Source organism: Trichomonas vaginalis, chromosome VI (genome assembly GCF_026262505.1).
Source record: "Trichomonas vaginalis G3 chromosome VI, whole genome shotgun sequence".
NCBI classification, from domain to species: Eukaryota; Parabasalia; order Trichomonadida; family Trichomonadidae; genus Trichomonas; species Trichomonas vaginalis.
The window spans coordinates 1,678,810-1,703,713 of NC_067208.1; the positions used below are offsets into that span (position 1 = coordinate 1,678,810).

The following is a 24,904-nucleotide window of genomic DNA, read 5'->3' on the forward strand; positions in this document are numbered from 1 at the left end:
ATGTTTGGAAAATTCATTTTTAGCATTTTAGGAATTTTCTCACTTTTCTTCCAAATTGACATCCTTAATAAGCAATAATACTTTGTCTGGAGAATTAAATTTGTGCTATCCAATTGTCAATTCTTTGAATTTTTTATAAAATGCACGATATTCCGACATTAGCCTCTTTAAATATAAACTACATGCATCACAATATTAGTATGTAATGGCATTAAAGCGAATTTCCTAATTTCTTCTCAATTTAATTCCTAGAAAAACTTAGGAATTAATGATTGGAAATAGGTCAAAAAATTCCTAATATCAAATTCATACTTATAATAAAATCAAAATTCGAAAATATCTATTTTTCAAAACACGCATCCAGAAGCAAAAAAATAGGAAAAAATCATGTTCTTATAAAACTCGCTGATTTTGCAATTTTTATGTGATTTGAAGTGATAGAATATATTATCATCTTATTAAAACATATAATTCATTGTTACATTCACAAAATATTAATCAGAACACTAGGAAAAGTGGATTTTCGAAAAAACGATAACGATTATTTGCAAATCGCCTCTCAATTTTGAGAGACTTTCAATTTTTACAGTGGACCCTTAACTGCAAAATCAAAAAATTGCTTTTTACTCTTAAATTTGAAAACACAATCTGCAGAAAAGAGTTACAATTCTTATTCCATAAATAATTTCGAAGTATTGTGACAAAATGGTTTAAAATTAATCGTTTTCCTCTCAATTTATAAATATCTACATTTTATTTTTATTTCTGTTTTCCAATTTTTTTTTCACATCCATGCTGTTATCGCTTTTCCTTACTGACGTGATATGTAACCCAGAAGAAGTCAATCATAATGCAGGACGAGATATTATCATTAATAATTTGCATTTTAATGTTGAAATAATTTCAGATTCCGATGAAGTTACAATCAAAAAACTGTTAAATTCACCAACCAAAAAATACAAAACAGAGGATTTTAGAGTCGATATGCCCGAAGAAGTCGAAATTGAATTCAAAAAATACAAAATTACAAAAATCGATAGAGAATGCTTTAAATCTTCATCAGTAGAAACAATAAAATTACCAAAGACAGTACTTTTCATAGGAGATTCTTGTTTTTTCAATTGTCAAAAATTAGAATACGTCAATATCGCAGATACTCAAATCCAATCAATTGAACAGTATACATTTTGCAACTGCCGAGCTTTATCCGATATTATCTTACCGATTTCTTTGAATTTTTTTAGAAAATATTCTTTTTTAAATTGCTCGTCATTACAGATGATTAAAAGTGATTCCACGTTTACTGTTGAGGATGGTGCTTTCCAGAACTGTGAGATTTTAAGTTCTTTTCCCATTTTTAACTTAGTTGGACCTTTAGGCAAATATTCTTTGAGTAATACAGGAATTACATCAGCCAATTTACCAAACACGGTCACCTCAATATCAGAAGGTTGTTTTATGAACTGTTCACGCTTGAAAAAAGTTTCATTTCAGATATATTTTTCAGTAATTCCGAAATCTTTTGTTGAAAATGACAAGAAACTTCAAGAATTCATAATGTTCGGCTTTCCGAATCAAATAGAAGAGCGGGCGTTCGCAAATTCAGGGATATTGAACTTCACTTTTGAAAATATTCAAAAAATAGGGCCATGCGCCTTTTACAATTGTACAGATATAAAGAAAGTTGATCTAAAACAGTCAAAAGTGACATTTATTCCGAAATATTCGTTTTCTAACTGTAAATCATTGGAAACAGTAGTTCTTAATGATATAACAACATCAATAGGTAAATGGGCTTTTGCTTTTTCGCAGATTTCTTCAATAATTTTCACAAATAAAATTTCAAAAATTCGGAAATTTGCTTTTTACTCTTCTTCCATTCAAACAATTGAATTTAACAGTTCACAAAGTGTTTCCATCTCTAAATTTGCGTTTAGTTGCTGTAATTCTTTGATTAGTTGCGATTTTTCAGATTCAGTTTCGAAAATCGGACTTGGAGCTTTCGAAAACTCAACATTGATATCTGTAGTTCTAAGAAAATCAGTTAATTCATTAAAGAAAAATGTTTTTTACCAAAATCGAAATTTAATTTCAGCTGATTTATCGAAAACACAGTTAGAAACACTACCACAATGCACATTCTACAAGTGCTTCTCATTGATGGAGCTAAAACTCCCTAAAACCATGAAAAATTTTGAAGATCTTTCTTTGGCGTATACAGAACTACGAAATATAACATTTCATAAGAATATCAAGACATTTGGGAAACAGATATTTAGTAACTGTCGCCAATTGAATGAAATAAACCTTTCTTCAACACAATTAAAAGAAATTGGGGAATCTACGTTCGAATACAGTTCTGTAACAACAGTAATTATTCCTAAGACAATGACAACCATATCAAAGATGGCTTTTTATTATTCTTCAATTCAAAATTTAAAATTATCACCAAATATTAAACAAATTTGTTATTTAGCGTTTGGTTTCTGCGAGAAACTGAATTATATCAATCTAAATGACACATCTGTTGTTAATATTACTAAAAAGAGCTTCTTTGGATCGGGATTAAACGAAATTATTCTTCCAGACTGTTGTAAAAGGATTGAAGGATCTGCATTTAAGAGATCCAAATTAGTTACTGTTAAACTAAGTAAGAATATTGATCACATTGGCACGAAATCTTTTATGGCATGTTTATCTCTTGTTTCAATCAATTTGGAAGTGACACAATGCAAATATATTGCAAGGAAAGCATTCAAGAATACGATTTCCCTCGTAAATCTTTCTCTTCCGGAAGAATTTGAAATTTTAAATGTTGAATCTTTCTTCAGAACAGGAGTTCAGTACATTAAATTTAATGAGTCATTATCAGAGATCGGAACTCAATGCTTTGCATGCTCCAAATTACGAGAAATTGACTTATCTGAAACAAAAATCCACAAAATACCGGACGGATTGTTCTTTTTAGCCACAGATTTGTATCTAGTTAAGCTTCCCTACAAGTTGACGGAGACAGGAACCTATTCTTTCTTCATGAATCCGATTCAAAAAATTGTTTTCCCTCCAGGAGTCCAAAAATTCGCTTCAAACACCATTATGTGGTGTCCTTATCTTAAAGAGATCGAGATGAGTAGGATACATAACGCATATCTCTCGAAATTCATTTTTTCCCATCTTCATTCTTTATCCCTTATAGTTATGCCGACAACTTATATCAATACCGATCGCCAGTTCATTAATGATTGTCCCGCAATAACAGAGATAGTCTACAACAGCTCTGTTTATATGAATTGGCCAAGATGTTTCCCAATTAAGGCAATTGCATACGTAAACCGCAATTATAAAGGCGAAACATTCATGGGAGCAACGCCTAAGAGAATAATAAGGAACGTATCTTCATTACATTCCGTTCCTATGAAAATAGAAATTAATTTTACTCATAATTCGAGGCAATTCAATACTTGGCGAATTTCTAATAACATCAAGCAGATCCAAGTTGACGGAATTTACACGAATTTGTCAGAAATTGTAAGAAATTTGCTGAATTCAAGTTTTGACGAGCCTCCTCCTTATATTGACACGGATTCTCTTGTTGAGAATATTACTGCACTTACTTTTCATGATTGTGTTGATTTTAATTTAAGAGAAATTTTAATTGCTCTTTGTTTAGTAATTTACGGTATAATTGTGCTCGTTGACCGTAAATGTATCAGAAGGAGACCAACTTATTACGTCAAACCTGGTATTGTTTGGTAATTATATTATTTTTTTTTGTTATTAAGCTCTAAATCATATTTTTCGTATATAAAAATCTTATTCCCCTTAATTTATGGGAGTATAACACAAAAAATATGAAATCTAGTTTAAATAAAATATTATTTTCTATCCACAATTAATATTCTTCATTTATTTCATTTGATTGAATATATATCAAACATATAACATTTTTCCTTATCGTTATTAAGCCAATTTTCATATAATTACTCGATTATATTTCTAATAAAAATTTCTAAGAGCTTAGATTTCAATTCCTATAATAATTTCATTGTAAAATACTATGTATATTTACATGTTCGAACCATTAGGCTTCAATTACGAAAAAGTCGGTACCGAAAGATAATGACATTTATATATTACATTTACATTTGACAATCTTCATATTTATGGAGATAGAGTTCATTTGTTTAGTAAACTGGCCGATCTCAATATAAGATTAGATATTTCTTGTTGCTAAATATGCTATTTACTGTTTCTGTTCATCAATCCGCAATAAGATTCTGAACAGTAGCAACAATTAAATAACCACTAATGCCCGTAATCTTTTTTTGTGAAATCAATTTTTTTGTGAGATGGATAAATCAGATATTTGATAAATATTTCAAATGAAAGTCTGCATTGAGCAGATTAATATCTTAATTTTGCAATTTTGGTGGAAGTTCCAATTGTAAATTGACGGTTTGGAGATGGTTCATCATTATATAATATTTGTATAAAATACAAAAAAATTAAAATGCCAAAACAAGTTAGTGATGCGTCAAATATTGATACGGTTGTATTCAAAAATTGAAATGTCATATAAAGATAGAGAAAATATAATAGACAACCGAACAAAGTTGTAATATACTTTGCCAGATAGAGAAATTTATTAAGTTCGAATTCATGATATTTTTTTTTGATATCGCAATTGAAAAATCATGATTTATTCTCAGACAAAAGTCTTCACATGCAGAATAACTTGATACCTTAATTTTCAATTGCTACGGCCATTTAACGTCGGAAAAATAACTCCGTAGCATAAATTTAACTTGTAGCACCCGTATTTTTCAATAAAACTGGGTTATTTTTGATAGCCATACTACTCTACATCTGTTTATATGCATACAGCCGTGATGATACATGAAAATTCCAAACCTAAATTCTTAATTTCAAGATAATCATCAAAACTCAAGTTTGTATAATAAGCGTAGATATTGCATGCTTATCCAATATCCTCTTAATACACATCAAATTCCCCCTATTCACATGTGTTAATTTATATCAACCGTTCAGGTTCACCTTCAGATGATACATTTGAATCTTTAAAGCATTTAATCAAAATTCCAATTATTTATTTATCACAAGAAGAAGCAGAAGATTATTTAAAAAATTTTAATGTATAAAGAATTATATAATACAATCAAGAAGCAAGGATTAGAGGATAAAATTATTGATAAACAACGGGATGAATTATTTGAAACACTTTCTATTTCAAATTTTGATAGAGAATTTTTGCATTCACTCATTTTTCTAGATGATGCAGTGAAATCAAAACTAATAACAAATGAGAAATCATATTTTAATCAATTATTAACTCAATGTCGACACATTCAGTGTTCATTCTTCATGGCTGTTCAATACTTCAAAGCATTAAGCACAAACATTAAATCAAATCTATCAACCCTTTTCATTTTCAGTGGGTTTAGTCGTCAACAGTTGAACGTTATGCTTTATCAAGTGAATTTACCAATGAGCATTAATGAACTTTACACACAATATCAGCAATTAGGTGAACATGGAAAAATAATAGTTGATTTAAATAAAGGAAGTGTTAAATTTGATTAACTTTTTATAATTAATTTTTATTTTTTATTTATAATTAAACATGACAGAAATAGCAAATCTTCTACAGGTTCCATTAAAACAAGGAACAAACAAAAAGGGTGCATATAATAGAACTATGAAAGTTCCAGACGGAATGAAAGAATTAGTTCATATTGTTGCTGGTCTTCAAAAAGATGTTAAACAAATGAGAAACGTTTTAACATTACCAGAAGCTCAAGCATATGCCAAACGTCAAGGTCCAAATTGGGAAGCACACGAAGCAGACATTACGGGTCCAAATGGAAAACCTGATGGTATAAATGAAGTTTTCGTTACTGATGGTCAAGGTAATATTAAAGTCATAAATGGTTATAAATTAACTATAACTGATTATCCTAAACGTAAAGCATATAATGAACGTTATCCTATGCAGTTTGATGAAAATGGAAAAGCTGTTAAACAATACATTGGAGAAGGTGAAAATGGGCCAATTAATTCATACCGTTATAATCCATATTCTTATTTCAATGAAGAATTAAATGCTACTGAAGAGGGACCGGATGGATTACCACGATATTCTAACCAGTTTGATGGTCAATATGCAAATATTAGACCTGAAATTTCAGCTAAGAAATTCTTTAAAGTTGCTTTATTCGATCCAGTTTTCGCAAATGTTAAAGATGAACTTAAACATCAATTCCAACCAATTATAGTAGCAAGAATTGCATCAGGTGCTTTATCTCAAGCATTCAAAGATTTAATTAAGAAACCATTATATCAGCAACAAGGTTTAACTTATGATTTAGTTAAGGAATCAGATAAAAGAAAATTTGAGAAATCAGATGATTATAAGAATGCAATTAATGAATATATTAGGTCTATTAATTACAATGAAACAGCTAAAAATCAACTTCAAGAACAAATATAGGGAATAATAGATTCAAAACTTCCAGCAAAATAAAAGTTTAAATATATTTTTTTATTCGATTATAAATGAGAAGACGTTTCACTAGTCAAAAGAACACTAACGCAAAAGCAGAGATTACGGTTGGTTATAACGTAAATGATGATAAATCACGAATTATTCAAAATGTTAAAGTTAATGTTAGCCCTGAATTAACAAGGTCAGCAACTCAACCAAATTTATTAACTCGTGACTTACCGAAAAAGGAGGAGGAGCAAAATAAAGAAGATGGAGACCCAATCATTTTATCTGAACCCGGTAAAGAACCTGTTGAAATTCCCACTTATCCAACATACCCCCGCCTCTTTCATCAAACATCGAGAACCCATATAAAATAGACATTAATTCTGAATTAATGAAAATTTACCGTGATATAATAATTAATAATTATGATTCAATAATAAATTTAATTGATCAATCCGGTTTAATTATTTTACCTTATGAATCATTAATTCACATTATCGCCATTCTTTGTGATGTTCAAGATTCAGACGTTAAGATTCAATTTTTCATAGATGATGAGGTTTCATGCTGCGGAACAGTTGCAAAAATAAATCCTATAAAGGATATTAGCACAATTAAGATATCAAAGAACGGAACAACAACTGAACTTCATTTAACATATAATGATATTTATAATAAAATAGTTGATGAATATAAAATATCACTTGAAAAATTCTTTGTTAAGGCTATTTAATATTCAAGCATTAACATTATCGAATAATAATCCTTTGAATCATAATCAATAATAATTGACCTTTCACCAGTTTCTATCGTTTGTTTTATTTCTTTTTGTTCCCCACTATCCGGATCGGTCATTGTAATTGTTTTTGTTATAGTATCAGCTTTATCTTTAACTTCAATCTTTTTTCCATCGGGATATTTAAACCAAAATTCCAAAAATTCGATATTGTCAATCTGTTCATATTTTAATCTATCAATTACATTTTTAATACCATCTGAAAATCTTATGAAATGGTCATTATATGGGTTTGATTGAACTAAATTTGAATGAAGTGAAATATAACCTGTTGATGAATATGACACCGACTCATATTTTCTGAAAACACTAAAATTTATAACATGAATGAATTTCTTATTCGTTGAATTTATGAATTCTTGAGGTAATCTTATTCTAGTTTTATTTATCACTGGAAAATAACGCTTTACCATATTTTTAATCGTAATAAAAAATGTCAATTATCAATATTATTTCGAATAATAACTGTGAATTAAATTTAACAGTTAGCGGAATTTATAATGTTACTCTCGTTTCTGTGAGTGGTAAATTTAATCCCATTCTTTTAGACCCTTCAGATTATATATCATTTATTAAAGATGACCATGAAAAACGTATGATATGTATATAAATAATGTGATAGCGAAATGGAATATTAACATGATTTTAAGTTATTTAAATGAATCATTTATCGTATGGTATGAAGAAAATTTTAAATCAAAACCTGATAAACTTTTTGAACTTGATGAAATAAATAACCTTATTAAATTTCCGCTGAAAATTAAATTTTGTACTCCTCATCTTCGTTCATTGTTGGGGATATTAAATTTTGAAAAAGATGTTGGGGATGTTTTGTATTCTGACACTGGTTCCAATTTCATTTTAATCAAATGTGATAAAGTTAATACCCCAATGAGATTTTCACATCAAACATTAGACCCTAACTCTTACCCATCAATACAAAACATTTTATCCATCAACTTAAACACATTTTCTTTATCATATCCGTTTCAATTATCCGGGAATTCATTTATTCTTCATTCAAAAGATTTATCAAATATTAAATTTAGAATAACTGACCTATTTGATTGTGATTTAGAATTTATGAATGAAATATTATGGCAATTTCAAATAGAGAAAATAGCTGATGAGATAACGGATTAAATATTTATTTTTAAATCGTAATAAATGATTAAACAACAGCAACTTAAGGCGCAAAGCGCCCAGGTCCTTCAGATCATTACATACGCCATATATGCATATAATTCAAAGACGGCAGAACAAACGCAAAGGTTGAAATATGGAGATTTGGAGATAGTATTGAAAAATGACCATTTCGAATTCGTTTGCAAAGGTGGTGCAGTGATATCAAATATAAAAGAAATTTTATTTATGAATTCAAAAATTAAAGGAATAACGGATGATATAACATCAATTCCACCAGAAGAACAGAGATATTACGCATTAAATGCATTTCCTAAAGTTTTGAAGATTGGAAGATTTAATTTAAATGAGGAATTCATAGAAGGTTTCCTAAATGACATAATGAAGAAGGTGGATAAGGAATATGTGGATAGTGAGTTAATGAAGAAAGCAGATTTAGTTTATGTTGATGAAAAAGATAATGAAATTAAAGAAAAGGTTGAATGGTATCATGAATGGACATTGGAGACTTTTAAAGTTAAAGCTGATACAGAATGGGTTTCAGGATGTTTAGACATTAAAGCAGATAAAACTTATGTTAACGATGAGTTAGAGAAGAAAGCAGATAAAACAGAGCTTCAAACATTAAAGACTGAAATACTTCAAACATTATATCCTATAGGCTCTATTTATACATCAATGAATTCAACAAATCTCGCAACAGTTCTGGGTTTTGGTACGTGGCAGCAGATTGTAAACAAATTCTTATACTGTGCTAACTCTTCAAAGCAAACAGGAGGCTCAAAGAAAATTAAAGAAGCAAACTTACCCGCGCACACTCATACAGGAACGACAAACTTTTCTGGCGACCATATACACTCATTAAGAGACCACCCATTATACAACTCAGACTATGAAGCCGGTCATGATGTTTTATCTCCAGCTTATAACGATTCAACAAAAAAGACTTTTCGACAAACTGAACCAGGAGGAAATCATTCACACACTTTCACAACAAATCCAACAGGCTCGGGTGAAGATTACATGCCACCTTATATGACTGTATTCGCATGGTTCAGAGCTGCTTAAAGTCCTGAGCTCCAAAAGAGCGAACAACATGACATTTAGACAACAGGTACGAAAGGAGGAAGGCATTTATGAATTATTTTTGAATAACTGAAGGTGTCACTACGTCACCATGTGTCACCTGGTTAATTAACTTCTCTTAAAATTACTGACAACATGACATTTAGACAACAGTCCAGGAAATTTGATGCAGTCCAAAAATAAAGTTAGTTTTAAATTTATTTTTATTTTTTTATTTTGTATGTAAGAACAGAAATGTCAGTCGAAGCAAAAACATTCACGAACAAATCTAATGGCGAAACATTCACAAAAGGCACTTATAATGGTATTGAAGTCTTACGTAGAGACAAGGATGGTTACATTAATGCAACAAAGATGGCAAGAGAAGCGTGAAGGTTAAACCATTTAAACAGATTTCTCAATAGTATAGAGTGTCCAAAGGTGCGTTTAGCACAGCGCTCTATATGAGACTATTAAAGGAGATATATGCTGATTATAAATATATAATAAAAAATATGAATATATGTATATGATGAGTATGTTGTATTTTGGCGCCATGCCGGGATATAAAATGAATTTTGAGACAAGAGGCGGTTTCGCGGGAAATTTTGGCGGGATTTTTTTCATTTTTTTAATGAATCATAAAGAAAACATCCTCGCTCTTGCAAAAAAATGCAAAGACTGTAAAAAAATCTACGAGACATTGGTAAAATGCTTCGGTATGGATGCTCCTAGCTATTCCACTGTAACGTATCATGTTAGGATGTATCACTTCATGAACAAAAAGGCGCCCATCATAAAAATTGACAAAAAATCGCCGGATCAAAGAAAAATCAAAGCAATTCTTCAAGCGCTAGATAAAGACCCAAGAGCATCACTCAGAAGGATAGAGGAGATGACAAAGATACCACGTACAACAGTCAGTTATTATCTGCACAATTATTTGAACTACAAACTAGCGTATACACGTTGGGTTCCGCACAACCTTAATTCAGTTCAAAAAAAATCTAGAGTCCAATCTTCGAAAGAGCTCCTCTCTATATTGGGTGCGTATCAATCCAAGAAGTTTCGCTTTTTAGTAACAGGGGACGAGTCTTGGTTTCAATATGCAACAGAAGCCAAAATCATGTGGATCCCGAAGGATGAAAATCCGCAAACATTCCCGAAGAAAAAAATTGACACACCAATGATGATGTTGTCGGTTTTTTGGGGCGTGAATGGCATCATCGCAATTGATATTCTTCAAAAACCTAATACGATGAATGCTCAGTATCTAATTGACAATGTTCTTACTCAAATTATCAATTCTGATGAGTTTGAGAAATCCAAACAACAAAAACAAAAGTTTGCAATTCATTTTGATAATTCAAGAGTTCACAAAAGTCATAAGGTAATGAATTACTTGGTGGAAAACAATGTCAAAGTTGTTCCAAACCCAATTTATTCACCTGATATTGCACCCTCTGACTTTTATTTATTCGGCACGCTAAAAAAGAGAGCTGAAGGACGCGAATTCGCGAGTCCAGATGATCTTGAAAATTTTGTAAGAGAGCAATTTGAGCAATTTTCTCATGATGATATAAAGCGTGTCTTTCAAGCCTGGATCGATCGCTGCGAACACGTGATTGAATCCAATGGTGATTATATTTAAATAAACTTTATATATATATGTAACTTGTTTATTTCTATTCGCAGTATTCAGGTTTGTGCTAAACACACCTTTGGACACCCTATACTAAAATGCAGGAAATTCTTGAGTTTTGGATGAACGAATACGGTCAAGCCAAAAGTGGCTAGACCTCAAAACAAGCATTTTATGAACTTACTAAGGGTGTTATAAATGAATTCAAAGGTATTTACATACATCCTGACCTCGTTCATTTTGTTGCTGAATGGTGCTCTGTAAAGTATGCATTTTATGTCAAAGATATTATGGACTCCATAGACAAGAAAGTTCATGAGAAATTAGATGAAGAAGAACTCGAAGATACAGTAGAGAATGCTAAACCTTTGTTTGAAGAAGAAGTTAGAAAAATGTGCGAAAAACAATTAGAACATGAACGTGAGATATGTTATGGTTATAGAGATTCTCCATACGAACTAGACCAATGGGAACAAGAAGATTTAAAGAGAGAATTTAGAGAATATGAACTCGCTAAGATAGCATTAGAAACTGCAGAAAAGAAATTAAAAGTTTGGGGTCGTTTTGTACAAAAATATTGTGAGTAAATGAACCATTTATTTTTGTCATAAACGACCAAAAATATATTTTATCGTTAATGGTTTTTAGGTGTCACCACGTCACCATGTGTCACCTGGTTAATTAACTTCTCTTAAAATTACTGACAACATGACATTTTGACAACAGTCCAGGAAATTTGATGCAGTCCAAAAATAAAGTTAGTTTTAAAATTATTTTTATTTTTTTATTCCTATATAAATGACAGCAACAAACAACAACAGCAACTATATCGTTTCTGATGAAAAAGTTATTGATTCATTAGCTGAGGAATTAGTTACGGCAGAAACTAAAACCCTCAACGAAAGAATTGGTGAAAACAAGATTGATTTACATAACTGCCTCAAACACGATGGAGGAAGAGGAAGGAAAACTGGTATGGCTTTATTAGTAAATAAAATTTCAAATTTAACTATTATAGATGTTGATATCAATAAATCGTACAATGATGAACTTAAAGAAACAGTTAGAAAAGACATTCTATCAAAACTTTCGGATAAAGATGTTATCGTTAAAACCGCTTCAGGAGGTCTTCACATTTATTGTAACACTAATTTCTTCTATTCAGTTTCGAACAGAATGATTAAATGCTATTCCGGCAATGATTATGATATTGACATAATGACTTCTATGGATGATTCAAAGCGTTCTTTAGTAGTTATGGCTGATTCAAGAGTTCGCAAGAATGCAACAGAACCAATCAATACATACTCATTCATTCGTGGAAGTTACGACTCGACCATAACCAGAACAGTGAATGATATATTAAATGATTTGAATATTAAGGTAAGAGTTGAACAGAAGAACGAAGAAATAAAGACTATCATGAATGAAAACAAAGATGTAAACGTTGACGATAAACTTGCCCAGAGCATAGTCGATGGTATTAGTGATTTTGAAGTACATAATGACAGTGGAAACATGAATTTAGAAAAAGAAATAACATTATTCACACTGTTTCAAGCTATTAATTCGTTACCTAATCATTTAATTAATGAAGCATACGATAACGTTTATAACTTCTGCAGTTTAACAGAAAATGCTAAAAGTAATTTTGAAAAAGCACGTAGTAGATATGCACATTTCATGACTTCTCCATTTGTTTTAGTGAAGATTCTAAAACTATATCAAAAAGAATATTATGATGAATACGTTTTACCTTTATTACGTAAGCCAAAAATAACATTTGATATAAAACTTGATGACTCGTTTTTGATAACAGATATTAGACGCAAGGCTGAAAATCATCAGTATAAAAACAGTTCTGAAGTAATTGAGGATTTATCACGTGTCATCCGTTTTGTAGATTGTGGAAATAAATATTTCATTCAAAAGGACTATAATATCCACGACAAAATGAATCAAATATCATTCGTTCTTCAATCAAACATGAAAGAGTCACTTAAAATGATTAAATTATTTAAAGAAGAAGGTAAAACAATAACAGCATGGGATGTACTACTAAATCAATTATCCTCATTAACCGTTAAGGGTGTTTGCTTTAAATCTGATTCTCCAGATGTTTTCTCAACGTTTCAAGGTTATAAATACAACATTCTCGAAAAACCAGATTACTCAAAAATTGAGATGTTTATGAATTTCATTAAAGAAGCCATTTGTGATAATAACGATGAAGTGTATAAATACCTTCTCGGCTGGATTGCATCAATGATTCAACATCCTGGAATCAAGAATGAAACAGCAATTATTTTGAAAGGACTTCAGGGAACAGGTAAAAACAGATTCACAGACATTATTTCTGAACTTCTCGCTGGTTATTCATGTAAAAACATTACCGAAATAGGTGAGCTAACGGGTAATTTCAATTCAGTAGTTGAGAATAAAATGTTTCTTGTACTTAATGAACTCAAGAATGTAGGTGAAGATAGACTCGCAAACTTCAACGCTTTGAAATCAATTATTACGGATAATCAAATAAGAATTAATGAAAAGAATCAACCCAGAAGAACTGCTCAGAATGTTGCCAATTTCATTTTGGTAACTAATAACGTCTACCCTGTCAAAATTGAAGTTGGAGACAGAAGATACGTAGTTTTAAGAGTTAATGGTAAATTCAAGGGTCAATTTGATTATTTCAAGAATTTAATGGATTCATGCACAAAGGAATTTTATGATAATTTACTGACGTATTTTATGCAATATGACCTTTCATCATTTAACGTACGAATCATACCGATGACTGAAGCCAAACAAGATTTAATAGAATTATCAACAAATCCTTTAGATGAATGGATAAATACACATTATGATGAATTGTGTGCAGGTATGACGTGTAAAAATGCTCTATGCTGCAAACCATCAGACATGAAAGACAAAAACTTTCAAATGAGCATTAAGGATAAATGTGATAGGAAACAGAGAAGAATAGATGGTAAACAAACATGGTGTTATGTTTTGAAAGAAGAAATGAAAGGATTATATAAACAGGTTGAACCAAACGATAATGAGGATTCATTTACTGACGATGAAATACCTGTAAATGAGCCGCTAAGCGGCGAGACCTGAAGGTCTTGCAGTATAAAGTATGATTGGAATTTATTTTTGCATTAATCCTGCTGTGATGTCTAAATGTCATGTTGTCATCATTTTTAAGAGAAGTTAATTAACCAGGTGACACATGGTGACGTAGTGACACCTTCAGTTATTCAAAAATAATTCATAAATGCCTTCCTCCTTTCGTACCTGTTGTCTAAATGTCATGCTGTCAGTAATTTTAAGAGAAGTTAATTAACCAGGTGACACATGGTGACGTAGTGACACCTTCAGTTATTCAAAAATAAATTTTCTTATCATTCAAATTAACTAAAGATGAACTTAATAAAATGATGATAAAATAACTGATAACAAAATTTTATTTTTATATAAATGGATACCCCACAAGCTCAAAATTTACCACAAATCATAACAAGGGGGGAAATGATAAAAATGATGCAAGAACAAATTAAAAACAACAAACCACGAAAACCGAGAAAATGCGGTTATGCAGTAATGATGGAAAGAAGAACCCAGAAGGGTTCGGCGTCTCGAAGAGACGTTGTCGAAGAGGAATAAAAATTAAATTTGGATTGAGTTTAAAAATTCATCTTTATTAAATTCATCTCTTCCAATCAATTTATTTATTCTATTAAATTCTTTTATTTTTGCTTCACTCAGTTTAAGGATTGAACGGTAAGTTTCTAATTTTTCGATTATTTCTTTCCTCTCTTTATCGTTTTCAGTTCCTTTAGTTTTATGGGCATCAGCCCCGCCGCATTGCGGCTTCTTTTTGTAATAGCATATTTTTGATTTAATTCTGTTTAGTTTCTTTTTATATTCATCGTCTGGACTCTGAATCTTAATTGAATCAGGACTCTTGGATGCTTCGTTGTCACTCATTTCTTACGAAATAAAAAAATTAAATATTATTTAAATATAATGGAGTAATAAAATAAATCGGAATTTCTATTAATTTATTGTCAACTTCAACTAATGCATTGCCGTTAATATATCTAACAAATTCAGCTATTGTGTCAAATCTTCATCTTCTTTTTGTCATTGATTTATCAGTTTTTCCATAATCGAGATGAATCAAAACTTTATCCCCTTGTTTAAAATTCATGAGCCCCGAATTAATTTGTTCACGTTTAACATCATTTAACCTTTCCATTTGCTTTCTAATATATTCCCATTCTTTTGAAATATCATTTTTCATTTCCACTGGTTTCATGTTTATAGTTCTATGCCATGTATTATTGTAATAATATACTAACTGCTGTATGATGGAGTCATGATTTCCATCCCAGTATATCTGACCGTTAACCCCTAACGCATCTCTAAGAGTTCTCATTACCGCATCAACTATTTTATTATGAAACGTATATGGAGAGGATGAAAAGTAAAAATTAATTTGTGGGAAATAATGAATCATAGCTGCCTGAAATCCTTTATCACCATCACCCCTTATATTATCTACTCTTTCATGATCTAGTAAGTATTGTATAGCTCTTCTTGTTTCCTGTTCTGTTTTCCCTTTCACCGGAATGCAATATAAATATCTAGTGTTAATGTTAATGGCAAATAAATAAGTAACGTTTCCTTTTGAATATTCCAGATGATCGATTTCGTATGAATATGGATATGGAGCAAATGAAGGGCGACTAAATTTTTCCTTTAACGGTTGAATTTTCGGGTCAATTGGTTTATTTAATATCTTGAAATCCTTTTTAAAATCTTTTTGCTTCTTTAATGTTTGAAATGGATATAATAAAGTGAATGATGAAGGATTAACTGAAGGAGGAGGTACTGTCGTTGGAGGTTTTGGTATTGCAAGTGGCTTAATTTTATCTGCTTTGATTTTGGATGATGAAGTTTTAGTTGTTGATTTTCCTTTCATTAATTCTGGATGTATTCTATTCATTTGTTTTAAATATGCTGTATATAAAGGTTTGATATACTTTCCCGCTTCGAGTTTATGTTGAAGGATGAATTCCAAAAGTTGATCTTCATTTAAAAGTCGGGCTGAATATGGTTTAACTAATGAATCATAAATTAAAGCTTGTGCATCATTTATGGTCTGAAGGACCTGGGCATTTTGCACCTTTAGCTGTTGAACATTTGCTACTTTCTCTTTTGGTGTTGTTTTCGGCTTTTTCTTCTTTTGTTTTTGTTCCTTTGGTTTTTGCGGCTCAGGATTATATAATTTATATAATTCATCAATATCTTCTTCTGTTAATACTTTATTTTTGAAATCGTTCAACTGTTTAAGTCGTGATTTAGTTTTTCCCTTTGTATATTCATTATTTTTAATTTTGTCTTTAATTTCAGAAATTATTTTATCATGATATTTCAAAATTTCATTTTTATAATATGAATAATAATAATCCATATCATCACCTGTTATATTTTTATTATGTTTTTGGAGATATGATTTTAATTCATAATAATTAAGAAAATTTTGATTAAGTACTAAATCATCAATTAAATTTTCTAAATCTGCGTTATCCATTTATATAAAAATAAAATAAATGTTTTAAGGGTGCCCACCTCTTTGAATCATAGTATCAAAACCATTATTTACATATTGAATCGCATCATTAACGGTTCCTCCTTCTAAAACGGTATCAAATGGTGGAGTCCAGATTTCCTGATGATGATCATAAAATCCAGCAAAATTAACCGTATTATTAGGTAAAATATGAATCTCAGCGGTATATCTTCTATCTAAATTTGGATGCCTTATATGTATACCATTACTACCCGGATAAAATCTCAAACCTTGATTTTGTTGACGCATCAAATTATTGAAATTTCTTTCTTCAGGGGTGAATGTTCTTCTCCGTTGACGTTGTGGTGGTGGTGGTGGTCGTTGTTGCTGCTGTTGATGCTGTGGTGGGATTTGAAAAATTCGTTGTGGTTGATTATTTGGAATCTGAAAGTTAAAACCATTTGGTATAAATCTATTCGGTTCCTTTTGTCTCTTCTGTGGCATTTTATTAAAAATAAAATTTTAAATTCATGACTCAACCCCTACGTTTTTAAATTGTATTAAATAAATGGCATACAACATCCATTTTCACAACATACAGCCTTAGTGTGTGCTCCTGTTAATGCAGTCTTACCGATTGTTAAGCGAGTCATTGACCCGTTTTTAAGTTGTAAATTAATATTCTGACCATCAAATATCACTTTATCATTTATTATATCCAAATAATTTTTAGGTGTTAATTGTTTATTTTGTCGTAAACTAACACCTTTCATTTTTTGTGCAATCTTTTTAAAATCACTTCCATCAATTGAACCGTTGAATGATGTATAACATTTAGGACATAAAGCAACCATGTTATCACCTTGTTTCTCAATTGCTAAACCCAATAACTTCTTATCATGTGCTTTTTCTTCAGCTTTATTCTTTAATTTAGGTTTAAATTTCTCATCAAAACAGAAGAAATCAAATGGTGCGAATTTGAAAATGTTTTTATCATAAAATTGTTTATCGGTTACAATCGCCTGAAATGCTTGAGTGTTAGGAAGACTTGGATCGCCAGCAATAGCCCAATAAGATGAATCAGTATCACCTTCAATGAAATGAAAACGATTAACATCCATGCATTTATACATAAAATCATAAATGAAAACCAAATACCAGTATTTAGCATTATCTAAAGTGAAGAATGCCTCTTGTAAACATGTATCACATCTATAAAATCTATCTTTGAGCATCACTTGATACGTATCCTCTCCTATTTCTCTTATGTTTTTAAACTTATTTGACATACATGCAACGCGTGCCTTCTGTGCATTCATTATTTTAGTCTTTGCGTAATTTTGTGTATTCATTGCATCGTAACCATATGATCCATTAAGCGAAATCTTGCAAAATAAACTTTTTCCTTTATTTCCTTCTAATTCAGCCTTTTGTCTTTCGTTCATAAATTTGTTCGCAAATTCATTAAAACAAGTGTTTTTCGTAAATGTTAAAATTGATTGAATGTCATCAATGATAAAATGAAATCTGTCTATTAGATACCAAAGATAATAAGAAGAAAATGGTTGATATTGGTTGTGTGTTGATGCTAACTGAGTTAATTTCCTCTGTTTCTGGTCAACTGGTAGATTGTTTGATTTCATGTAATTATACATAAAACTGCCAATTGTTTTTTCATCTGTGATAATATAGGGTGTCCAAAGGTGCGTTTAGCACAGCGCTCTATATGAGACTATTAAAGGAGATATATGCTGATTATAAATATATAATAAAAAATATGAATATATGTATATGATGAGTATGTTGTATTTTGGCGCCATGCCGGGATATAAAATGAATTTTGAGACAAGAGGCGGTTTCGCGGGAAATTTTGGCGGGATTTTTTTCATTTTTTTAATGAATCATAAAGAAAACATCCTCGCTCTTGCAAAAAAATGCAAAGACTGTAAAAAAATCTACGAGACATTGGTAAAATGCTTCGGTATGGATGCTCCTAGCTATTCCACTGTAACGTATCATGTTAGGATGTATCACTTCATGAACAAAAAGGCGCCCATCATAAAAATTGACAAAAAATCGCCGGATCAAAGAAAAATCAAAGCAATTCTTCAAGCGCTAGATAAAGACCCAAGAGCATCACTCAGAAGGATAGAGGAGATGACAAAGATACCACGTACAACAGTCAGTTATTATCTGCACAATTATTTGAACTACAAACTAGCGTATACACGTTGGGTTCCGCACAACCTTAATTCAGTTCAAAAAAATCTAGAGTCCAATCTTCGAAAGAGCTCCTCTCTATATTGGGTGCGTATCAATCCAAGAAGTTTCGCTTTTTAGTAACAGGGGACGAGTCTTGGTTTCAATATGCAACAGAAGCCAAAATCATGTGGATCCCGAAGGATGAAAATCCGCAAACATTCCCGAAGAAAAAAATTGACACACCAATGATGATGTTGTCGGTTTTTTGGGGCGTGAATGGCATCATCGCAATTGATATTCTTCAAAAACCTAATACGATGAATGCTCAGTATCTAATTGACAATGTTCTTACTCAAATTATCAATTCTGATGAGTTTGAGAAATCCAAACAACAAAAACAAAAGTTTGCAATTCATTTTGATAATTCAAGAGTTCACAAAAGTCATAAGGTAATGAATTACTTGGTGGAAAACAATGTCAAAGTTGTTCCAAACCCAATTTATTCACCTGATATTGCACCCTCTGACTTTTATTTATTCGGCACGCTAAAAAAGAGAGCTGAAGGACGCGAATTCGCGAGTCCAGATGATCTTGAAAATTTTGTAAGAGAGCAATTTGAGCAATTTTCTCATGATGATTTAAAGCGTGTCTTTCAAGCCTGGATCGATCGCTGCGAACGCGTGATTGAATCCAATGGTGATTATATTTAAATAAACTTTATATATATGTAACTTGTTTATTTCTATTCGCAGTATTCAGGTTTGTGCTAAACACACCTTTGGACACCCTATATCTAAGTTTCTTATTATCGGTAAAAAGTTTATGTAATCATTAATGTATTTTTCATCAATGTGACCCTTTACTTCAGCCACGAATAAAGTATTTTTCTTCTTAATTATTCCCAGTGCTTTTGCTTTCTTTGTTGCTGTATCACAAATGATAACACCATTCAATCTTCCCGGCATATACATTTTATGGTCAGTATATTGAATGAAATCATGAGGATTAGATGAAAATGATGAATGATATAATGAATTAAAGTCAACACCAACGAAATGAGTCATAATGTTGGAAGTGTCCTCATTTGATACAGTTTTAGTTTCTGGATTATATGAAAGTTTATTAATGTGCGTGATTCCTTTAAGATTTACTCTATGTTGAACATTTGATAGACCACCCGTAATTCCATTACGGAGAATGTGATAAGCTTCAACTGAATCTAAAGTCATTGGTAAATTATTTTTTAATGCATAATTTCTTAAATTGATTCTTAAACGTTGAACATCTTCATCTTTATTTGATTTTACGACATTGCAATAACAACACATTAACTGACAATTTTCTTTAGTATGTGGTTTTTCATTATCGATTCTATCCAATGTTGGTTTATTTGCATATGTAAACGCTTTACCACACATTTTGCATTTAGATGAAAGGATTAAATCGTGATAGTATTGAAAATCATCCATTGAAACATTATTTTTAGTATCTCTTTCTGCTTTTTCATCTTGTTTCTTATATGATTCAATTTTATATTTCCAATACTTTTTCGTTAATTCAAAACTTGATTCTATCTCTTCCTCAGGATATTTTTCATTAGGATTAAAGTCTTTATATGCTAAAGCGTAACGAATCATTGAAGCATTCGATGATAAAGAAAGATTATGAAGCATATCAATTTTATAAACAAATGTTTCTTCAATAATTTTATCGATTGGGTCAATCATAATTTCAACATCTTTATTGCAATAATGAATAAAATATTCTAATCTATTCTTAAAATTTTTAGCATCATTGAGTAGAGATGTGAAAACTTAAATTTTATAATCCCTGGGATGCACTTTCTTCGATTTTTTTTAAATTTTTGGGATAAATTTTGACATCTTTTTTTTTGCTGGCGACCCCCCCGTTTAGGGCATCAAAAAAACATGTTGTTTCGTTTCAAGATCGGGATATGTTGTGAACCCGACTTCTTTCATTAATGAAGTGATTTCTTAAGTTGAATAAAAACAAATTTGATTGAAATTCATACAAAATTTCTTTTTATCATTATTATTTAAGATGCTTTTTTATGTTGAATTGTTAATTTTTTTATTTCCACCTGGGATATTTTGAATTGGGCTAGCCCAATCCCACCTCTCAATTTTCTCTCAATTGGGCAATGGGGATCCCATATAAAATGTATTGTAACAAAATTTTACATGCATAATATAGTACAATTAAACAACATTCTAAAAATATTAAATTCACATCATTTACTTGAAGATTTTATATTTTCAACAAAAATTAATACAATAATTACATTAAATTGAGGAGATTTATAATATTTATTATAAATTAAAATATTATTACTCATTAATTTGTTGAAATATTGCATTTTAGTGGTAAAAATTAAAATTTAAGTTTACATGGAGAAAAAAAAATTTTAAATTCCAAAAAAAAATTCAATTGGGATAACGATAGGGACAAAAATTTAGAATCCCCATATGCTTGGGATAAAATCACATGACTAATCATTGAGATATATTTGATAATCACTATCTGATATAGTTTCTTGAGTTAATGCTGAATAAAATGAATCTTTCGTGAATGGTTCCACTTTATATAATTCTTCTTCGGAATTCTCCCATGTGATAAATTGATAAGGGAAAAAGGATTTAACACGTGATTTATTGTTTCCGAAATCTTGAGTGAATTGGTCTAATGTCCCACCCGCTATATAATTTCTGATGTCAATAAATCTCGATTCATATGGAGCGTTTGTTTTCTTTACAATGATTTGCTTAAATTGTGAAGATGAACCCAGCATTGATTTTATTTTCCATTTTGCAGTATTTAAATCACGAAGAATTAAATTTAAATCAAACTTTCCCGAATTAAAACCTATGATATTCACTTTATTGAATTCCTCATCTAGAAGTTCTTTAAATGCTTCCTTCTGTTTTTCATTTAATGTATGGGACAAAGTCCCCGCCGTTTGCGGCTTCATTAATTCATCGTATTGACTCATATTTGATTTAGCAACTAATGAACAGGTTGAAAATAAAAATTCAATCCAGTCAGAAATAAAAGAATCACTCGAAGTTAAACAAAAATTCCTCGTATATGTTTTATCGTTTAATTTAACCGTTGATGATACCATGAATGGTTTTAAGTAAGCGTTCAAAGTTGCACACTCAGAAAGTTGTAATTCTTCTTTAGTCTCTAATGTTTCAAAGTCAAAAGTGATATAATATCTTGTCGGTTTATAATATTTCTGCAAATTGTGAGCTAATAACCACTGATATATCTTCTGTTTCGTAATATGTGGTGCATATGGTTGCTGTGTCTTTTGCAACTGAACGTCTTGAATTAATCTCCCATTATTTTCTTTACATTTCTCACAATGCTTTAAAAATCTTTTTTTGGTTTTTCCTTTCTGGATCATCACGGATAGAATAAACTTCTTCTTTACAATATGGACAAACTTTATAGCCGGTGAGTGCTTCAACGTCTGTTATTCTGTCAGCGTGAAGTTTTCCACATGGACTCTGTGTTAATAAAATATTTACTGTTTCAAATTCTGGATCTATCATTATTGATTCCACTAATGGAAAGTCTACCTTATTTATGTCCACGTCTTCTGGTTGAGGATCACAATAATAGAAATCAATATTAACATTTAACATTCTCGCTAATCTCTCACTTTCTGATGAAATGTCAAACCCTTCATATGCATCTATTGCTTCATTTAAATAGCTTCTACGAGTTTTAGGATTAACACCATCAGGAATGTTATAGAAGCGTTTAAATAACCTTCTACCTTCTGCTCTAATTTGATTATCATTCATTTTAGCTGTTCCGTTTTTGTTCATTTATGTAAGAATAAAAAATAAATAAAAATAAAGTTTATTTTTTAAAGCCCATAAAATGAATTAAGAACACATAAATTTTTATCATCTGCGACGTGACGAATACATTTTAATTTACTCAAGAATGCGTACCCTGATACATTAAATCTAATTCCTGTCTTATTTAATTTCACAACTTTGAAAAGGAATGTATGAATAGCTATAAAATGATGAGAAGATGTTTTATGGGTTGCTTCCATTTTTTCTGAAATAAATGAATAAATATAATGTTTATAAGTTTTCATATCTTTTATGTTCTTAATAACGAATGGTATAGACCTTTCAACTTCGTCTTCCTTCGGTGCTGTTCTTTCATATGAAACATTATTAGTATCTTCAATAATGAAACCACAATCACACAAAATTTTATAGGTTCCAATGGTTTCTTTTGATATTTTATCTAATAAATCAAAAACTTTATCAACACCCGTGCATTTATTTAAATAATAATTTGTGTAAATATCATGGTCTTCTTTCTTAATCGTATTAGTTGCATATGTCACGTTTTTAAGAGCTTTTTTGAATTTCTCAGAATCTAAAGGTGGTGAAAGCAGGATACAGGGGTATTCTTCATTATCAATAAATTGTAACTTATGTTTATGAATAAATTTAGTACCTTCTTCTGAAAGTGTTTCGTCTATTTCACCATTTAATAAATTTTGTGTTGATTCTGAGACATAATTTTTATATCTTTCTTCATGAGATTTCTGAACTTCTGATTCTGAAGCTGGGATATTCATTAAACCCCCTACTTCATTTTCATTATATTTTTCAACTTCTCTTAATTCCTTAATTTTTTCATCTATTTCATCTCTTATTTTTTCAGTCTTTCAATTTCATCGTATTCATCATCTTTAATCCGTTCTTCATAATATTCGGGGAAAACATCAGGTTCTTTAGGTTTTTCTTCTTCAGATGTAGGATATAAGAAATTTATAACATCATCTTTATTCATTTTTCCATCATAATCTAAATCATTTAATAACTCGGCAAATTTTTGACAATTTCTTAAATAATATTTATTAACTTCATAACCCACCTCCTCTAATATATCCTTTATTTCCTCGTTTGTGAATCCTAATTTTTTAACGTTGTTAGTTTTGACGCTCATTTCATACAAAATAAAAAAATAAAATAATAAACATAACTAAGTTTTAATTTTTCGTAAGACATGAATTTTTAAAAATTTTTTATTTTTTATTTCATTATGGTAGTGAATCTTTTATTCATGAAAATAATTATTTCTAATTTCTTTTACTCTCTCGTATATACTAGATTTAAAAAATTCAGAACTTTTACCATAATCTCCTAAATGTTTTCTTATCCCTAACGTGTGCCAGTTATTATATGAAACTGAATAAACTTTATCTTTATCTTTACACCTTTCATCACTTCCAATATATTTATATCTCAGTTTTGATTTAGCATTTTCATATTCATTAGCGTTTAATAATTCACAGTCTTCCTTTTTAAATTGATGTTTAAGATATTCAGGATTTAATACTCTACGTTTATATGCTCCTAACTTAGTTCTAAAGGTTTTTCTACAAAATTTAGGAATTCCATCCTCTTTAATGTCATCAATGATTTCCATTTCATTATTTTCAATTTCTTCTTCTCGTTTATGAGGTCTTTGATTATGACTCCATTGATTCCATGAAATTAAATATTCTTTATCATTATATTTATACCTCATTAGCTTATTTTGGCTTTCATATTCATTTAATAATTCACAATCTTCATTTTTAAATTGAAGTTTAACCCATTCAGGATTTAAACAATGTTTAATTAATCGCGGAATATCTGACATCATCTATATATAGCTTCTTTTATAAAAGATAAAAAATAAATTATTTTAAAATTAATGTTAATTTTTTTAATGATTTATAAATAAATATATTTTAATACATCGTCTATATATAGATGTAACAAAAAAAGTCACTAAACCCGTCATATCCTACTACTAGAAAATTTTTTTCCTTCATATGAAGAAACATTTTGTTCTCCATTTGATGCTGAGTCTAAATCTCGATTTTTGAATTTTCTTCTTTCCAAATTAGAAGTTTAATTCAAATTT

General features: G+C 30.2%; 12 protein-coding genes and 1 pseudogene across 13 annotated transcripts, besides 4 other annotated features; 9 read left to right on the forward strand and 4 right to left on the reverse strand.

Moving 5' to 3' along the window:
* Positions 1-712: 712 nt before the first annotated feature.
* TVAGG3_0787300 (surface antigen family) lies at positions 713-3,883 on the forward strand (the record flags this gene model as incomplete). Its single annotated transcript, XM_001298019.1, has 1 exon — positions 793-3,756. One exon carries the CDS (start codon positions 793-795, stop codon positions 3,754-3,756), a length of 2,964 nt encoding a protein of 987 aa, XP_001298020.1.
* A 1,125-nt stretch (positions 3,884-5,008) lies between these two features.
* Positions 5,009-15,904: a mobile genetic element.
* TVAGG3_0787320 (uncharacterized protein) lies at positions 5,152-5,601 on the forward strand (the record flags this gene model as incomplete). The annotated part of the gene is made up of 1 exon (XM_001298020.1): positions 5,152-5,601. The coding sequence occupies one exon, from the start codon at positions 5,152-5,154 to the stop codon at positions 5,599-5,601; it is 450 nt and encodes a 149-aa protein (XP_001298021.1).
* Positions 5,642-6,508, forward strand: TVAGG3_0787330 (uncharacterized protein; the record flags this gene model as incomplete). The annotated part of the gene is made up of 1 exon (XM_051246654.1): positions 5,642-6,508. The coding sequence occupies one exon, from the start codon at positions 5,642-5,644 to the stop codon at positions 6,506-6,508; it is 867 nt and encodes a 288-aa protein (XP_051082129.1).
* On the forward strand, positions 6,574-6,882 carry TVAGG3_0787340 (uncharacterized protein; the record flags this gene model as incomplete). The annotated part of the gene is made up of 1 exon (XM_051246655.1): positions 6,574-6,882. The coding sequence occupies one exon, from the start codon at positions 6,574-6,576 to the stop codon at positions 6,880-6,882; it is 309 nt and encodes a 102-aa protein (XP_051082130.1).
* On the forward strand, positions 8,472-9,515 carry TVAGG3_0787350 (keratin-associated protein family; the record flags this gene model as incomplete). Its single annotated transcript, XM_051246656.1, has 1 exon — positions 8,472-9,515. The coding sequence occupies one exon, from the start codon at positions 8,472-8,474 to the stop codon at positions 9,513-9,515; it is 1,044 nt and encodes a 347-aa protein (XP_051082131.1).
* Positions 9,940-11,245: a mobile genetic element.
* On the forward strand, positions 10,036-11,163 carry TVAGG3_0787370 (Mariner transposase; the record flags this gene model as incomplete). Its single annotated transcript, XM_051246657.1, has 1 exon — positions 10,036-11,163. The coding sequence occupies one exon, from the start codon at positions 10,036-10,038 to the stop codon at positions 11,161-11,163; it is 1,128 nt and encodes a 375-aa protein (XP_051082132.1).
* TVAGG3_0787380 (uncharacterized protein) lies at positions 11,445-11,741 on the forward strand (the record flags this gene model as incomplete). The annotated part of the gene is made up of 1 exon (XM_051246658.1): positions 11,445-11,741. One exon carries the CDS (start codon positions 11,445-11,447, stop codon positions 11,739-11,741), a length of 297 nt encoding a protein of 98 aa, XP_051082133.1.
* Positions 12,577-14,277, forward strand: TVAGG3_0787390 (uncharacterized protein; the record flags this gene model as incomplete). Its single annotated transcript, XM_051246659.1, has 1 exon — positions 12,577-14,277. One exon carries the CDS (start codon positions 12,577-12,579, stop codon positions 14,275-14,277), a length of 1,701 nt encoding a protein of 566 aa, XP_051082134.1.
* Positions 14,827-15,147, reverse strand: TVAGG3_0787400 (uncharacterized protein; the record flags this gene model as incomplete). Its single annotated transcript, XM_001283680.2, has 1 exon — positions 14,827-15,147. One exon carries the CDS (start codon positions 15,145-15,147, stop codon positions 14,827-14,829), a length of 321 nt encoding a protein of 106 aa, XP_001283681.2.
* An 876-nt stretch (positions 15,905-16,780) lies between the features above and the next one.
* Positions 16,781-17,239, reverse strand: TVAGG3_0787410 (uncharacterized protein; the record flags this gene model as incomplete). The annotated part of the gene is made up of 1 exon (XM_001286510.2): positions 16,781-17,239. The coding sequence occupies one exon, from the start codon at positions 17,237-17,239 to the stop codon at positions 16,781-16,783; it is 459 nt and encodes a 152-aa protein (XP_001286511.2).
* Positions 17,240-17,295: 56 nt separating this feature from the next.
* TVAGG3_0787420 (uncharacterized protein) lies at positions 17,296-17,868 on the reverse strand (the record flags this gene model as incomplete). The annotated part of the gene is made up of 1 exon (XM_051246660.1): positions 17,296-17,868. The coding sequence occupies one exon, from the start codon at positions 17,866-17,868 to the stop codon at positions 17,296-17,298; it is 573 nt and encodes a 190-aa protein (XP_051082135.1).
* Positions 17,869-18,424: 556 nt separating this feature from the next.
* Positions 18,425-19,727: a mobile genetic element.
* On the forward strand, positions 18,521-19,647 carry TVAGG3_0787440 (annotated as a pseudogene). Its single transcript has one exon. A coding segment is annotated over exon 1 (1,127 nt).
* A 1,719-nt stretch (positions 19,728-21,446) lies between the features above and the next one.
* On the reverse strand, positions 21,447-22,364 carry TVAGG3_0787460 (DNA/RNA polymerase superfamily; the record flags this gene model as incomplete). The annotated part of the gene is made up of 1 exon (XM_051246661.1): positions 21,447-22,364. The coding sequence occupies one exon, from the start codon at positions 22,362-22,364 to the stop codon at positions 21,447-21,449; it is 918 nt and encodes a 305-aa protein (XP_051082136.1).
* A 1,148-nt stretch (positions 22,365-23,512) lies between these two features.
* Positions 23,513-24,010: a mobile genetic element.
* The last annotated feature ends 894 nt before the right edge of the window (positions 24,011-24,904 follow it).